The 17,502-nt window shown below is 40.0% G+C and overlaps 1 protein-coding gene across 1 annotated transcript in view; it reads right to left on the bottom strand.

The window, feature by feature from the left end:
• Positions 1-11,136, bottom strand: part of lemd3 (LEM domain containing 3) — a 50,563-nt gene extending 39,427 nt beyond the window's left edge. Inside the window, exon 1 of the mRNA XM_028806991.2 lies at positions 9,691-11,136. Within this exon, the coding sequence (XP_028662824.1) occupies positions 9,691-11,092 (1,402 nt within the window). The 5' untranslated portion in view covers positions 11,093-11,136. The remainder of the gene's footprint in view (positions 1-9,690) is intronic.
• Between the last annotated feature and the right edge of the window lie 6,366 nt (positions 11,137-17,502).

The following is a 17,502-nucleotide window of genomic DNA, read 5'->3' as shown; positions in this document are numbered from 1 at the left end:
CCATACATTTGATTTGTGTCTATAACAGCCTGTGTAAATTTATAGTACTTGTAAAAGTTAGTGGGTTTTTTTCCCCCACTTTTACTCTCTCAGTCACCATCATGATACAACACCCCCACCCCAGATCTGACGCGGTTACTTTTTATCTGAAACTGGGAATAATTGTAGATGTAAGTGGTGTTTTGAGACAATGGAACTGGAAATTCTACGATCTGGAGGGATAAAAGCTGACACACAAACGCTGGTGAATCTGCCTTCTTCGTATCTCATCGTCACTTGAATTTTTTTTTATTCAGTTTTATTGAGTGTTCCCGCTCACACTGAATTAGTATGCGCCTTATGGTCCATGATGTCAAAGCCGCATTGACAAAAAAAACAGACATAGGTATATATGATATTTGGAATAACTCATTTTATAACCTGTATAGCACATTTTGGAAAACATTGTGGCACTGATGCAATATTATTCATATTCATTTGCATAACATCTTGCACTTGTAATCAGTGACCGCATTTTTTTTTTTCGATCTTACCACCCCTTTTGGGTGCATGGGGCTGTTTCTGTTGTACTCCAGGACATGCAGAGGAAAGAATAGTACAGAGAGGTCAGTTCCACGCTATAGGCAATCATCAGATTCAAATGTTATCAGTTCACACACAACCAAGGGCCGTCCTTTCTACATTTACAACATGTGTACCTGTTGCAATGTACACACTTCTGTCTGTGCTGTGGTTACTATTACACTGAAGGGGCTGGGAGGAGCGGCGGTCTTGGAACAGAGGCTTGTCGATGTTGCATCCTGTTTTGCTTTACCCATTGCCTTTTCTTGTAAGAAGCGACGGCGAAGCTCCTCTGCAAGGTGAGCAAAGTACACTCTTCTTTTCTCAGTGGCCCCCGTGCATGCCTTGTACAGTACATGTGCGTTGATCGCCACCAAGTCAACTGTGATATAGCGCAAGCAACCAGCCACCTGCGTGCTCCACCCGCACTGAAAAAGCTCACGCCTTCTGGTGCATGATGTAAACGCGGCACCAGGCAAAAAAGAAAGACAAATATACAGTGGAACCTCGGTTCACGAACGTCTCGGTACACGTACAACTCGGTTTACAACCAAAAAGTTCACCAAACTTTTGCCTCGGTTCACGACCACACACTCGGTATACAAACAAGCCAGGTTCCCTTTCGGTTTGTACATGTTCAGTCTCTCCCTGTGCATTTCCTGTGCAGCGAGCAAGAGAGAGAGCGAGAGAGCGTGACACACACACACACACACAGAGAGGCAGCCCAAGAGAGAGGCAGCACGAGAGACAGAGGGGCACACACACAGGCAGCACGAGACAGAGAGAGCCCCGCACACACACAGGAGCACAAGAGGCGCACACACACACAGGAGCGCTCTAGAGAAACACACACAGGCGCTCCTGGCTCACAAAAGAGACTCACGCACACACACACAGGCGCGGGAGAGAGAGGTGTGCGCACATGCACTTGAGCGCGCTGGAGAGACACACACACAGGCGCTCCAGGCTTGCAAAAGAGAGACGCACGCACACACACAGGCGTGGGAGAGAGAGGCGCGCACACACACAGGAGCGTGCTAGACAGACACACACACAGGCGCTCCAGGCTCGCCAAAGAGGGACGCACGCACACACACACTGGTGTGAGAGAGAGAGAGAGAGAGCGAGCGAGCGAGCGAGGGACGCATAAGGTAGAGAAGACTTGTTTTTGTTTTCAGTTCTATTTACAGTGATTGGTTCGTAGCCTGCATTGTTGCAATGTTACTTTTCTTGGTGGTTTATTAAATTACGGATTTTTCAAATGTTCATTTTTTCCCCTGTGCTTAAAACTCATTAAAAAAGTGTTTTTAGCGAGCGGTTCCTAGCACTAGAGCGCAAACTATTGCAGTGTTAGTTTTCTCTGTTGTTCAAGGTTTTCTCAGTGTTATTCAATGTTTTTACATTTAGTTTACCATTACGCTGTGCATTCTATGGTATAATTAACTATATTTGTGTTTAAAAACTAAAATAAATATATATATATATACATACAGTTCGTACGGTCTGGAACGGATTAATTGTATTTACATACAATCCTATGGGAGCAATTGCTTTGGTTCACGACCAACTCGGTTTACGACCAGAGTTTTGGAACGAAGTATGGTTGTGAACCGAGGTTCCACTGTATGTGACATTTTGAAGAAATCATTTTATGACCTGAATAGTACCAATCAGAAAACACTGTCGCACTAATGCAATTTTATTTGAAAATGAACAGCGTCAGATCAGCTGTAAATGTATGGCATTTCTAAAAGTTAGCTTTTTTTTCAGTTTTATTCTCTCAGTCACATTCATGCTGGAGGAAGATGCACACAGGTAGATTACATCCTATGCAGAAGAGTCAATCTGAAGGAGATTGAAGACTGCAAAGTGGTCGCAGGGGAAAGTGCAGTTAAGCAGCATAGGATGGTGGTCTGTAGGATGACGTAGGAGATCAAGAAGAGGAAGAGAGTGAGGGCAGAGTCAAGGATCAAATAGTGGAAGTTGAAAAAGGAAGACTGCAAGGTTGAGTTTAGGGAGAAGGTGAGACAGGCACTGGGTGGTAATGAAGAGTTACCAGACAGTCAGGAAACTACAGCAGATGTAGTAAGGGTGACAGCAAGAAGGGTGCTTGGTGTGACATCTGGACAGAGGAAGGAAGAAAAGGAAACCTGTTGGTGGAATGGGGAAGTACAAGAGAATATACAGAGGAAGAGAATGGCAAAAAAGTGGGATAGTCAGAGAGATGCAGAAAGTAGACAAGAGTACAAGGAGATAAGGCACAAGGTGAAGAGAGAAGCGGTCGAAGGCTAAAGAAAAGGCCTATGATGAGTTGTATGAGAGGAAACATACTCACAAGTGAGGAGAGTGTTTTGAGCAGATGGAAAGAGTACTTTGAGAGGCTGATGAATGAACAGAATGAGAGAGAGAGAGAAGAGGTTGAATGATGTGGAGATAGTGAATCAGGAAGTGCAGCAGATTAGCAAGGAGGAAGTAAGGACAGCTATGAAGAGGATGAAAAATGTAAAGGTTGTTGGTCCAGATGATATACCTGTGGAAGCATGCAGGTGTTTAGGAGAGATGGCAGTGGAGGTTTTAACCACATTGTTTAATGGAATCTTGGAAAGTGAGAGGATGCCTGAGGAGTGGAGAAGTGTACTGGTGCCGATATTTAGGAATAAGGGGGATGTACAGAACTGTAGTAACTACAGGGGGATAAAATTGATGAGCTACAGCGTGAAGTTATGGAAAAGAGTAGTGGAAGCTACATTAAGAAGAGAGGTAATGATAGGTGAGCACCAGTATGGTTTCATGCTAAGAAAGAGCACCACAGATGTGATGTTTGCTCTGAGGGTGTTGATGGAGAAGTATACAGAAGGTCAGAAGGAGTTGCATTGCGTCTTTGTGGACCTGGAGAAAGCATATGACTAGGTGCCTTGAGAGGAGCTGTGGTATTGTATGAGGAAATCGGGAGTGGCAGAGAAGTACATAAGAGCTGTACAGGATATGTATGAGGGAAGTGTGACCATGGTGAGGTCTGTGGTAGAAGTGACAGATGCATTCAAGGTGGAGGTGGGATTACATCAGGGATCGGCTCTGAGCCCTTTCTTATTTGCAATGGTGATGGACAGGTTTACAGATGAGATTAGACAGGAGTCCTCGTGGACTTTGATGTTTGTTGACGACATTGTGATCTGTAGCGATAGTAGGGAGCAGGTTGAGGAGACCCTGGAGAGGTGGTGATATGCTACAGAGAGGAGAGGAATGAAGGTCAGTAGGAACAAGACAGAATACATGTGTGTAAATGAGAGGGAGGTCAGTGGAATGGTGAGGATGCAAGGAGTAGAGTTGGTGAAGGTGGATGAGTATAAATAATTGGGATCAACAGTACAGAGTAATGGGGATTGTGGAAGAGAGGTGAAAAAAAGTGCAGGCAGGGTGGAGTGGGTGGAGAAGAGTGTCAGGAGTACTCTGTGACAGACGGGTATCAGCAAGAGTGAAAGGGAAGGTCTACAGGACGGTATTGAGACCAGCTATGTTATATGGGTTGAAGATGATGGCACTGACCAGAAAGCAGGAGACAGACCTGGAGGTAGCAGAGTTAAAGATGCTAAGATTTGCATTGGGTGTGATGAGGATGGATAGGATTAGAAATTAGTACATTAGAGGGTGAGCTCAAGTTGGACGGTTAGGAGACAAAGTCAAACAGGCGAGACTGCGTTGGTTTGGACATGTGCAGAGGAGAGATGCGGAGTATATTGGGAGAAGGATGCTAAGGATAGAGCTGCCCGGGAAGAGAAAAAGAGGAAGGCCTAAGAGAAGGTTTATGGATGTGGTGAGAGAGGACATGCGGGTGATGGGTGTAACAGAACAAGATGCAGAGAACAGAAAGATATAGAAGAAGATGATCCACTGTGGCAACCCCTAACGGGAGCAGCCGAAAGAAGAAGAGGGCTTCTCTAAATTTACCCTGAGGACCAGCTCTTTCAGTGGGTAACTTAAATGTGTTTTACTTTAGCAACTGCTTTAACTACCTTGTTGACACAGGCCATGTTCTATAGGTTTTATCAACTCTTAATTATAATCAGACTTGTATATACAATTCCCAGTTTTGTGCCACATTCACTGGCTGGGAGTAAATGGGGACAAAAAGCTACCACAGGCTAAATTCATTCTGTGGTGATGTACCAAATTTGGAAGCGTCACATTTGTGTTTATTGTTTGCCTTTCTGCACAAATGCCAATTCTCAAATATTTTGTCATAGACTTAAAACTTAATAAGCTATATATTTTCTTAAGTAGGTTTTAAAAAAATTTTTCATAAATTAATGTTGCTCCAGAGTATGATAGATGGGCTTGAATTTCAGTGCAGTTTTGTAAGTATCATCTGTTCCAATTAAAAGTTTAATTTCAGAGCTAAAACAAAGCTGAAATAAAAGTCCAATGTTATGGCAGTTTTACGGTGTAAGATTAAAAATTGTTTTTGTGCATGCTTTGAAGATCTGGTTACATGATCAATTGATGAGGTGTAGTTGAAAACAGTCATTTTTCGCCCAAATAAGAGATTACACATTCATCTTCTTAATGTAATGAATCAATACTCTTGACAAGCAGCAGAATTAACTGTTCAATAAGTTGTGGTCAAACCACCACCACAACCACCACCTAATGTGGCCAACCCGAAAAAACTGGAGGTATAGTTTTATTAGAAGCACAATGATTTTTACTACTAAAAATGAATGGGCAAATGTTGGAATTGTGGTGCTTATCTGAGTGTATGTCACTTAAACTAAATTGTGATGACAGCAGTTGATACATTTATTTTCCTTTATAAAAAAAAAAGACATAAGCAAGATATTGACACAAAAAAAAAAACATGCTTTATAAGCAAGTGTTTCAGACCGAGTTACAGTAACCCACCTACAGTCAATAGTCACTTATTAGCTTACCTCTGTATCACAATTATCAAATTAATTTTACTAAGGGTATTCATGTGAAAATACTAAAATTCTAATCCACTGTTGCTGGATTTTTGTTTCAAAGATCCAGATTTCAGATGTGATTCATAATAACCCCTTGGCCACAAAGATACTATACTAATCCCTACTTTTCTCTGTTTTTCACCTGATCAAGGCACCTTGCATTCCCTACATTAATGGACTGAAGGCAGTACCCCAGATGTCCACAGGACCATCATCAAATTATTTCACACAAGGCCTGAAAACCATGAGGACTGATTTAGATCATGTATGTTTGGTAGAATGCCCAGTGGGGGCTGGGCAGTCTTGTGGTGTTGGAACCCCTGTAGATTTTTTTTTGCCAGTCTGTCTGGAGTGTTTTTTTTTTTTCTGTCCTCCTGGCCATCAAACCTTACTTTATTCTTTGTCATTAGTATTGCCTAATCTTATTTTTTTATACATTTTTTTTATACACCCCATAATGACAACGTGAAAAAACTTTACTTGATGTTTTTGCAAATTTATTAAAAATAAAAAAATTGAGAAAGCACATGTACATAAGAATTCACAGCCTTTGCCATGGAGCTCAAAATTGAGCTCAAGTGCATCCTGTTTCCCCTGACCATCCTTGAGATGTTTCTGCAGCTTAATTGGAGTCCACTTGTGGTAAATTCAGTTGATTGGACATGATTTGGAAAGGCACACACCTGTCTATATAAGGTCCCACAGTTGACAGTTCATGTCAGAGCACAAACCAAGCATGAAGTCAAAGGAATTGTCTGTAGACCTTCTGAGACAGGATTGTCTCGAGGCACAAATCTGGGGAAGTTTTACAGAAACATTTCTGCTGCTTTGAAGGTCCCAATGAGCACCGTGGCCTCCATCATCTGTAAGTGGAAGAAGTTCGAAACCACCAGGACTCTTCCTAGAGCTGGCCGGCCATCTAAACTGAGCGATCGGGGGAGAAAGGCCTTAGTCAGGGAGGTGACCAAGAACCCGATGGTCACTCTGTCAGAGCTCCAGAGGTCCTCTGTGGAGAGAGGAGAACCTTCCAGAAGGACAACCATCTCTGCAGCAATCCACCAATCAGGCCTGTATGGTAGAGTGGCCAGACGGAAGCCACTCCTTAGTAAAAGGCACATGGCAGCCCGCCTGGAGTTTGCCAAAAGGCACCTAAAGGACTCTCAGACCATGAGAAAAAAAATTCTCTGGTCTGAGACAAAGAATGAACTGTTTGGTGTGAATACCAGGCATCACGTTTAGAGGGAACCAGGCACCGCTCATCACCAGGCCAATACCATCCCTACAGTGAAGCATGGTGGTGGCAGCATCATGCTGTGGGGATGTTTTTCAGCGGCAGGGACTGGGAGTCTAGTCAGGATAAAGCGAAAGATGACTGCAGCAATGTACAGAGACATCCTGGATGAAAACCTGCTCCAGAGCGCTCTTGACCTCAGACTGGGGTGACGGTTCATCTTTCAGCAGGACAACGACCCTAAGCACACAGCCAAGATATCAAAGGAGTGGCTTCAGGACAACTCTGTGAATGTCCTTGAGTGGCCCAGCCAGAGCCCAGACTTGAATCCGATTGAACATCTCTGGAGAGATCTTAAAATGGCTGTGCACTGACGCTTCCCATCCAACCTGATGGAGCTTGAGAGGTGCTGCAAAGAGGAATGGGCGAAACTGGCCATGGATAGGTGTGCCAAGCTTGTGGCATCATATTCAAAAATACTTGAGGCTGTAATTGCTGCCAAAGGTGCATCGACAAAGTATTGAGTAAAGGCTGAGAATACTTATGTACATGTGATTTCTCAGTTTTTTTATTATTAATAAATTTGCAAAAACCTCAATTAAACTTTTTTCACGTTGTCATTACAGGATGTTATGTGTAGAATTCTGATGAAAAAATGAATTTAATCCATTTTGGAATAAGGCTGTAACATAACAAAATGAGGAAAAAGTGATGCGCTGTGAATACTTTCCGGATGCACTGTAAATAAATGTTGTTGTTGTTGTATACCTCCAAGCAGCCAGACAGCCCGTAGTACCAGTTGCTGCTATAGCACTGGAGTTCTTAAGTTCTTACCTGGCCCACTGCAGTGGCTGCAGGTTTCAAATACAAACCAAAACCTTAATTAGAAGCCAATCCTTGACAATAATGACTTTTTTTATATTGCTTGCTAGTGTTATAATTTGTTTTAAAATTACTTGTCCCTTCAAGATATCATTATTACAATATACATCTGCATATTCGTGTTAGGGGTCACAGAACTCAATTTTGGTATCAATCTTTGAATTAGACCTTGTTTTAATTTTTTTTTTTTTGTTTTTTTCCAGAGCTATCTTTCTCAACTGATTCTGTGGGCTTTCGCAGATGTCCTAGTTCACTTGATTTCCATTACAGATATAACAAAGCTACCGTTTAGAGCAGCTTCTCACCATACTCGACAAATCATTGTAGTGACCCCATGTGTTTCTACCTGTGTTCTGTATTTGTTTTTTCTTGGTACCAATTCTTCTCTTACAGACTGATTTGTTGCCTTTGTATTTTGTGAATGAGCCTGCCTTGACTTTTGTGCCAATTTCATCTGGTATTTTACCTTGGCCTGGAGAAACTTACTTTGCAAAAAAAATTTAAAAAGTTCCCAACATTGAGATGTGGCTTTTTGGATGCTGCTTACAGTTCATAGCTGCTGTAATAAACATACATTAAACTTACTAGCTTAAAGAACACTTCCCTCCAAAAAAAACAAATGTATAGAACACACCTAAAGCTGATGTCAGCTACAGCAAAGAACAACTGCAGTATAAACATTCATCCATCCATTATCAAACCCGCTATATCCTAACAGGGTCACGCACCTAACCTGCATGTCTTTGGACTGTGGGAGGAAACCGGAGCACCCAGAGGAAACCCACGCAGACACGGGGAGGAAATGCAAACTCCACCACACCACAAAATTTCACCATCAATCTAAAAATGTTCTTAAATTTCAAAGATTCAATGTGACATTCTGAAAGTTCCCTGGCATGAATTAGACTCAAGTAAACTAATCAGGCAGCTTCCGCAAAGTGAAGCATCTACATAACAAAAAAAACAATAACTCCCAAACTAATACATGACAACTCAACTGTAATCCTAACCTGCATAATAAATGTAATTTCAGAAACAAACATTACATACAGTACGACACTGATACAAGTACAAACTGACAGATGGGTATTGCTTTGAATGCAAGTTGATTTTTAACATTTAGATGTGGTTCTTAACACATTTCTTCTAACCACATTCCTCCTTTGGGCAATTGCACAACTAAAAATAGTAGGGGGAATTCTAGAATTGTTAAATTAAAAAAATAATATGTATATGACTTGATTAAACTAACTTTACCTAAAACATGAAAACAAACTCCCTGTCAATTACATTATAAAAAAGACCTCAATAAAAGCAGATTTTACAACAGAATGGCAGCTATCGTAAGATGCCCCAAGGTGAATAAAAAATAGCTGGTTTTACACATTTTTTACAATCTGGGATACAAACATGGCAATTTAGGTTTATGTTGTGAAAAAAATGTGATTAAAATTAACTTTCTATGTTAACAAAAAAATAACCAGTTTGTAATTTAGTGCACTAAAACTAAATATTTAATTTCACTTTGTGTACAGAGTTTTCTGACGTTCATTTTGTGTATTTATGGGTTATTCAGGTCCAAATCAAGAAGACATGCACATTAGGTTTATTGATAATTCCAACATGGTTTTAGTGACATGGTGTCCCCCGCCTTTGGCCCAATGTTGCCAGGTCAGGTTCTCACTCACATAATCCTAAGTTCTATTAGGTTGATTTCAGAATGTTACAGTGTTACTTTTGTTATTATCCACAGTAATGGCAATGGAAAATCTGCTCTCTGTCGATTTTAGGTGCAGTGAAAGTAAACTCTAATAGACAGGCTGCCTACATATATAGTTCAGTTCTGAAATGATTTAGTAATGAGTAATTCTTGTGCAGGTGATGTTGTCTAAGTTGACATTACAGTAATAAAGCTGATAATTCTACAAAAGCCTCAAAATTAGTACTTGTGGAAAAGAGAACTATTAACCTATAGAGGGGGGAAGGATCAACATAGCAACGTACTTTGGGCCTGGATGGAAAAGAAAAAAAAAGTGACAAAAATCTTTTACTCACTTGCCACGGCAGTTTCAACGCTTCCAGAGCCTCTCATCCTTAGGTACAGAAGACCCAACAAGACGAAAAAAAGGCAAGCGGCAGTTAAAAGGAACATTGACAGGTAGTGGGCACTGACTCCACTGGTGGCGGACACCTCTTCCCCCTTAAACTGCTGCAGGAGCTCCTCTTCCGGCTCAGTCAGTTTCTTGATCTGGGGGACTTTGCATGTTACATGGTTGGAGATGGTATGATTCGAGTGATTAGTGCGAACTGAAGCATTACCGCAACTGCTGCTGGTGGTCGTAGTGGTGGCGTCGGTGAAGCTATTGTATATGGACACTCTGGGCTTTGTGAATGAAGAGAAACTTCCAAGATCCACATGATTACTGTCAAGAGTCGGGCTGCTGAGCATTACGTTCGCCGACAAGTCAGCTTTTCTCTCGGAGTATGGGGGGCGGCGACTGGCACTCTCCCTAATACTGCCTATCGCGGACCCCCGCCAGTCTATACTCTCCACCTCGTCTAGACTCCTTTCAGGATACTTGTCGCGCATTGCGCTCACGCCGCCTCCTGTTCTTTCCTGGCAGTTCTCCAACCCCCTGGCACTTTTATGAGCAGACAGCTCGGAAGGAGTCAGGCTCCGTCTGGGACTCAGACGGCGACTACGGGGGTGGTGCTGCTTCTGCATGTCATCCTCTTCATCCCTATCCTCCTCCGAGTCGGAGTATTCCTCCTGCGGCTTGCTGCAGCTGTATGCGAACCGACTGCTACTGAGCCCACGGCCGTTTCGTTGCTCTCGCTCATCTTCCTCGTTGATCTCACCGTTGACTAAAGGCTCCGTACTGTACAATAAGTCCGTAGTACATTTTCTCTTTCCCAACCAGAATGGGCTCCCTTCCCTGCTCTTCTTCCCTTCTAAATTATCAAAGTTTGGATCGCTACTCACGTCCAGCCTTTGGTTTCTGTTGCTGGGGAACGCCGGCCTAAGCTGCTCGTAGTAGTAATGGTGGTGGTGATGCTGCCCTGACGACCGATCTCTTCTTCGACTAGATGTGCTGTGCAGGTCGCCCTTCTGGTTCACCTCTGCATCCGACTCGTCCGAGCTAAAGCCCAAAAGCGGTTTGCTCGCTGTCTCCAAGTACTCTTTGTTGAGCGCCAGCCGACCTCCAGAGCTTCTGCCGCCGCTGGCGCTCATGCGGGTGACGTCACGGCTGGCCGGCCTGGCTCCAGGCGCAGACGCTCCCGCCGCGCCGCCGCTTCTCGTTTTGTTCGTCCTACTCCCCTTCTGTTGCTCTTCTCGTAGCTTCTTCAACTTTTTCAAATATACCGGTCGAGTGCTCTCGGTAACTGGACCCGGGGAACAACCGAGTCGATTAAGTTCAGCTAAGAGCTCTTCATCCGTTAGCTGCGCAGCCGCCATTTTTTGCCCTCGACAATTGCACAGGGCTCTGCAGGAAGTGACGTCAGGCAAGCGAAGAAATGAAACTTCTGGGAGTCGCGCGCGACATCTCGCGTAAAGAGATAGGAACTTTGGTGCCTTACCTGCAAGGAACACCTACTATAAGTAAGAAAAGTATTGGTAAGCTTCTTAAAGAGAGACAGTGATGCACAAGAAAACTAAACGCAATCATATGCGTATAAGTGAAATTACACTAAAGTATGAAATAGGCGTCTATAGTAATACAATTTGTTTTGTAATTTCTTTATTTAGAGGGACTGATCTGTATTTCTCAAGAAAGTTACCCAACCTGTATACTACTGTAGCACACGATAACAACCATGGCTTCGTGTGTTGATGGGTACTCGAGCAAGAACGTTTAAGGAATGAGTCAGTAACTCATGGAGTTACGTGGGCAAAAAAGCAGGAATAGCGTATTTTTGTATGAAAATTATTTTGTGTGGAATTTGCCGTATTGCTCTCTGAAGACTGTCGAAGTGGGCAGTGAATAAATACATTATAAGTCCATTATTAAAATTATCCATATGATATGTTAAAAAGCGTGCTTATTTTATGGTAGGAGAATGGGACAGAAGCTAGTCCAACATCGCCCATACAATCCTCCGTAATTACAAAACTAGAAAAGTTCTCAAGTTCAAGTTTTTACCTTTAATTGCCATTTAATCTCATTGTTAGCTGAACCGTTTTGTTTTTCATTTATTCTGTCCTTAAGAATTGTTTATGAACGCTTTAAAATCACTTTAAAGTTTTTTTTTTATTCGGCGCCTCCTGACTCACTGGTACGAGGAACTCCCCACATGTGTTACCCTCATGCAAGAAGTCATGCTTTTTGGGGCCCCCTCTATTTTCGGGCTTTATAAACCTGAAAAACCCTTGTTTTTAGGCCATTTTTGGAAAATAGTTTGTGCAGGAAAATACACCCTTATGATAAACCACACCAACCGACTCCAGGAGTTCACCCCTGAAGGAATATGAGTTGTCAAAGATAGTTCTTTTCACAAAACGTTAAAAAAAGGGGGAATTGATAATATAGGCATGTGGATTGTCATTTTATGTTATTCTGAGGTGGCTGATCATGAATATGGTAATATTTTTCCTTGATCCTTTACCAGTAATTCAAGTTCTTTAAGAGCCATTCCCAGAAGGTTAAAAATGACAAGTTTCAAACATAAACAAGTAGGGTATTTATTTAGACTATTTCAGGATGGGATGTTATTTTTGATTTGTAATTCTGTATTACGTATCTAGCCCTCTATGGACCTCTGTTGGTAGGTGAATTTATACTACAATCGAGAATATTTAGACTTCATATATTTACACTGAAGCATATATTTTAATATTTCAAACACTTGATGCAACTACTCTTGCTTTTTATTATGTATTTCTGCCTTATGAAGTAAATGATTACATTTCATGTGAACACCACGAATTTGGGCAGGTTACACTAATTCAGGCTTTATTTGTATTTAGAAGAGTGCATTAGATTCAGATTTACAATTATAGGAAATTAATATGTTTGTATTTTTTGTGTTTCTTTACATTTTTGTTTTATTTTTTATTTCACATTTTCTGTTGATTATACTTTGTTTGTGTATCTGAACACAGGCAACTAATGATGAGCAGAGCAGACACTAGCACACCTGTGAAAGGAGCAATTACTTAAGTGTTACCCACTTGTGAGCTTATTAGTATATAATTGTCTAAATAATTAGAACATTAAAAAGTAATGAAAGGAAAACAAATTTTTGTTTCATTTAGTAAAAATATAAAATAACCAGTTTGTAATTTCTTTGTAGATGGAAAAACATAGAAACAGGGAAATAATAATAACTAGGCTTGCTTATTTAAGGTAGAAGTCCAATTAAGACAACAAATGAAGAAGAGAGGGAATCTGCAGAGTTTAGCTCTTCAAGCAACAGTATCAGTTTATGTGCACCTACAGTACCCTCCATAACATTTGGAAAAAGACACATTTTTCATTGGTTTACAGTTTAAGATTACAAATCAGGCAATTAAGGCATGATTAAAGTGTGCATTGCAGACTGTAATTTAAGGGTATTTGCATACATTTTGGTCTTACCATGTAGAAATGACAACATTTTTTCAATATGGTCCCCTCTTTTCAGGGAACCATAACATTTGGGACATTGCAGTGGTAGGTATATTAAAGCAGTCATACAGTATTTAGTACTTTTTGCATACCTCTTGCATGCAACGACTGTTTGAAGTCTGCAATTCATAGACATCTCCAGGTGCTGAGTATCTTCTCTGGCAAGCCATCTTCAGCTCCTGCTTTTTCGGGGGCTTGTCCACTTAAGTTTTCTTTTCAGTATATGGAAGACATGCTCAATTGGATTTAAATAGGGTGGCTTAGCCATTCAAGAATTTTCCATTTTTTAGCTTTGAAAAGCACCTTTTTTGCCTTAGCAGTATATTTGGGACTATTATCCCCTTGCAGGATGAAGTGCCATCCAATGTGTTTGGAGGATGTTACTATAATTTGAGGAGGCAAGATGTTTCTTCACACCTCAGAATTCATTGTGCAATTGCCATCATCAGCAGTTACATCATCAGTGAAGATAAGTGTGCCAGCCATACATGCCAAAGCCATGTTTAACAGATGAGGTGGTATGCTTTGTACCTTGGGTAGTTCCTTTTTGTCTGTACATTTTCCTCTTGCCATCACTCTTGATACAGATTAATCTTTGTGTTGTCTGTCCACAAGTCTTTTTTCCAGAATTCTGCAGGCTCCTGCAAGTACTTTTTAGCAAACTGTAATCTGGCCTTCATGGTTTTGTGGCTAACTAGTGGTTTGAATCTTGAATGTGGCCTCAGTATTCTGCGTATTGTAGTCTCAGACACATAAACATCTGCCTCCTGAAGACTGTCTTTGGTCTATTGGACAGGCATTTGTTTTTTGTTTACCATAGAAAGAATTCTTCTGTCATCAGCAGTGGAGGTCTTCCTTGGCCTACCAGTCCATTTGCGACTATTGAGCTCATCAGTGTGTTCTTTTTTCTTAAGGACATTCCTGACTGTTGATTTAGGTAATCCTAAGGTTTTACTGATGTCTGTAATGGTTTTATTCTTGTTTTTCAGCCTCATAATGGCTTCTTTGACTTTAATTGGTACACCTCTTGTCCTTATGTTGAACAATGGCATCTACAGACTACAAAGGGTAGAAGCAAGCCTAGATGTCTTGTGGCTGCACTAATGAAGCAATCAAACACACCTGAGTAATCACAAATACCTGTAATACTAATTGTCCCAAACATAATGGCACCCTTAAATATTTTGGGCAGGATAAAAAGTGTAATTTCTACATGCTTTGACTGAAATCTATGCAAATCCCCTTAAATGAAACTCTGCAATGTGCACTTTAATCATGTATGAATTGTTTGATTTGTAATTTTAAACTGTGGAGCAGTGGGGTAAATCAAGGAAAAATGTGTCTTTGTCCCAGACATTATGGAGGGCACCATAAAATAGATTAGGATCTTTACTATAACATACATTGCTACAGAATAGTGACATTTTACAATAGTGGGGCTTGGTTGTGCAAAGAAATATATAGGGTCCATAAGACATTAGGATGATATATAATTAAATAGTTACAATAAATCCTGCGGTGGGTTGCACCCTGCCCGGGATTGGTTCCTGCCTTGTGCCCTGTGTTGGCTGGGATTGGCTCCAACAGACCCCCGTGACCCTGTGTTCGGATTCAGCGGGTTGGAAAATGGATGGGTGGATGGATAGTTACAATAAATAGGAATAGTAGATGAATGGCCTAATGTACATAGTGCAAAATAGAACTGTACAGACACATAGATCCTACAGTTTAACAGTAGTTAAAGAAAGACAGTACATATGTAACATGCAGCAGAATTACACTTAAACCAGCAATTAGGTACAGCACCTGTCAATAATTGTTTAAAATTTTTATAGCGGGTTGGATAATGGATGGATGTTGAGGTTGTTCGATTTCTCACAATCTTGAGAAAACACAGGACCACACAAATCATTGCCAAGCTAGAACACTGTTAAAATTATTATCAATTAAGGCTTTAGGCATTTCTGAGTCAGTTAATAATTCTTTTTAAATATTTTGATAATTAAAACCCACCATCTTTATTCTATTAATTTTCACATTAAATCTAATCATAGTCATTTTTAATCACAGTTAACTCAGATTTGCCTTGTTTTCCAAATTTACATGTGAATTATGCCATTTTAATTCAACAGATTTTCCAAAACTTTTTTTGCTTCACCATTTTTGATTTTGATTAAAATTCACATATGAATTACACCTACTTTCCTGAGCTCAAAATATATTTTTTGCTTATTTGTTAAAAAAAATCTCATTGAGGTTTATCCAGTGTTCTTCACTGAGGACAGCATAAAAATTTAGAGTGTTTTCTTATATGCTGTAACATTTTGTTACTTGTATTTAAAACAAAATTACCTGTTACGTGGTCCACTTCTTGAGATAACCACCCTAAGAATTTAGAGACTTGATCAAAATACTGTTTTTGAGCCTCAAAAAAGGCATGTAGGGGAAGAGGGTTTTTTTTTTTAAACTTAATTGGTAAGAAAGCACAATGTATCCAATTCCAAACAATACAATAGTTGTATTGTTGTCCAAATGGGTTTTGGAGCTACGAGGCTCTGTACATATGGAAAAGTACACTGAAATGATACAATAATCTCACTCTCTTTTAATGTTCTTATTTAATAAAAACACTTAAATTGTTAATATGTTATATTGTAGGGTGTTTTGTTAACTTGACATTTCCAGTCATGCTTCACTAGCAAGCTCCAACAGGTGTGTGCATGTTTCAGCAGGACCAGGCTTGTCTTCACAGGTATGACCGGTGTCTGCTGGCTCAGCAGCACTTGAACTCTGACAGAGTAGGTGCTGTTCCAGTGTCATGGTGCCTTTTATTAGTGTCCTGTTCCCCTCAGTACTGTGTGATAGTTACAAATGGTTCTTGTTTTTATTACTTTGTCTCACTCTAGTTTTATTTTTAAAGTGACATTTTTCAATATTTATAATCAAGATGTAATTGTGTATCTTTCATTGACAAATGCAACATGGAATGCACAATTGGTATTTTCACAAAATTTTAATTTACAGTAGACAGTCAACTGAGATCCCATTTCTGACAATAAAAACCTTGTATTAAGTGTATGTCTGCCAAGAATCCTATTTATGATTCTAATTCCTGGAAAAACCCTGTAGTTCAAGTGTTTGAAAAAACCTCTTAAACAATTAGTTTAAAGAGCTCAGAGAGAAAATAAAAACAATGACATTTATGAACCTGGTTTTGTATTGGTTGACTCTGTAAATGAAACATGTTTTGTTCTTGGTATTTCCCTTGTAAAAGTAGCTAAATTGTCAACAGATGCCAAATTATCTGGTCTCAAAATGAAAATGACTGAAATTGCAGAAAAGTTGCTTGTAGTTTAAGTAAATCATTTGACTTTGCGATTTCTGCCACAGATGAAGAATATCACTGTAGTTCACGTTATAATGAGTTAAGTGAACAGTAAGAGAAACTGGCAGAAATCCTTAAAGAGAGAGAATGAAAACTGCAGAATCCATTCAAGAAAAAAATCAAAATCGTACATTTGTTTCCTTTCACTTACAGCAATGCCAAAATTCAAAAATAACTTTGTATTATTCATTACTTAGAATGATAAAACTAGATTTAATTTAAAAAAAGGTTTTACTGACCGTTGAAGAAAATTGTCTGAATAACATTCTTTATACTAAACCTATTAAAATTATACAAGAGTTTTGAAGAGAGGGATGGATGATGTAGAAATTTAACATTTAGTGTGATTAGTAAGAATGCTATCAAGGTTTTAGAGAAAAAGAGACAGAACTGAAAATAGGACTTTTTTTTTAATTTACTGAGGTTAGACAGAAATTTTGTGTCCTGGCAGAAGCATCTGGCACAAAATTGATGTGATTTTTTCGTAATCAAAATTTCAAGCTTAGTTTGTCCTCTATTAACATTCACCACAATCACCAGGACATATTGGAGTGCTAAAATCCATTTTATTGTCAGTACAATAAAGCACATGATTTTTTTTGTTTGTTTTTTTTCTGCTTATGAGCTTATTCTCTCTCCCCCTACTCAACAATATAACTGCTTTATGAAATAAGAGGATAAAAAACAATTGAGATTAGTGTCAGAGCCTCCCAGCTTGTAAACCCCTTTGCATAACAACACAATTTTTGATCTGTATGAACACCATACTTTCTTCCAAGTTAAGGGAAAAAAAATAATCTTTCCAAACCATGCTTCTTTTGGCTCAGAAGCTACAATTTTTTTTTAACAAACTTGGAACACTTTTGGTATGGTTAT

Source organism: Erpetoichthys calabaricus, chromosome 1, assembly GCF_900747795.2.
Source record: "Erpetoichthys calabaricus chromosome 1, fErpCal1.3, whole genome shotgun sequence".
Classification (NCBI taxonomy): Eukaryota; Metazoa; Chordata; class Cladistia; order Polypteriformes; family Polypteridae; genus Erpetoichthys; species Erpetoichthys calabaricus.
This window is presented reverse-complemented; position numbering and strand designations above follow the sequence as displayed.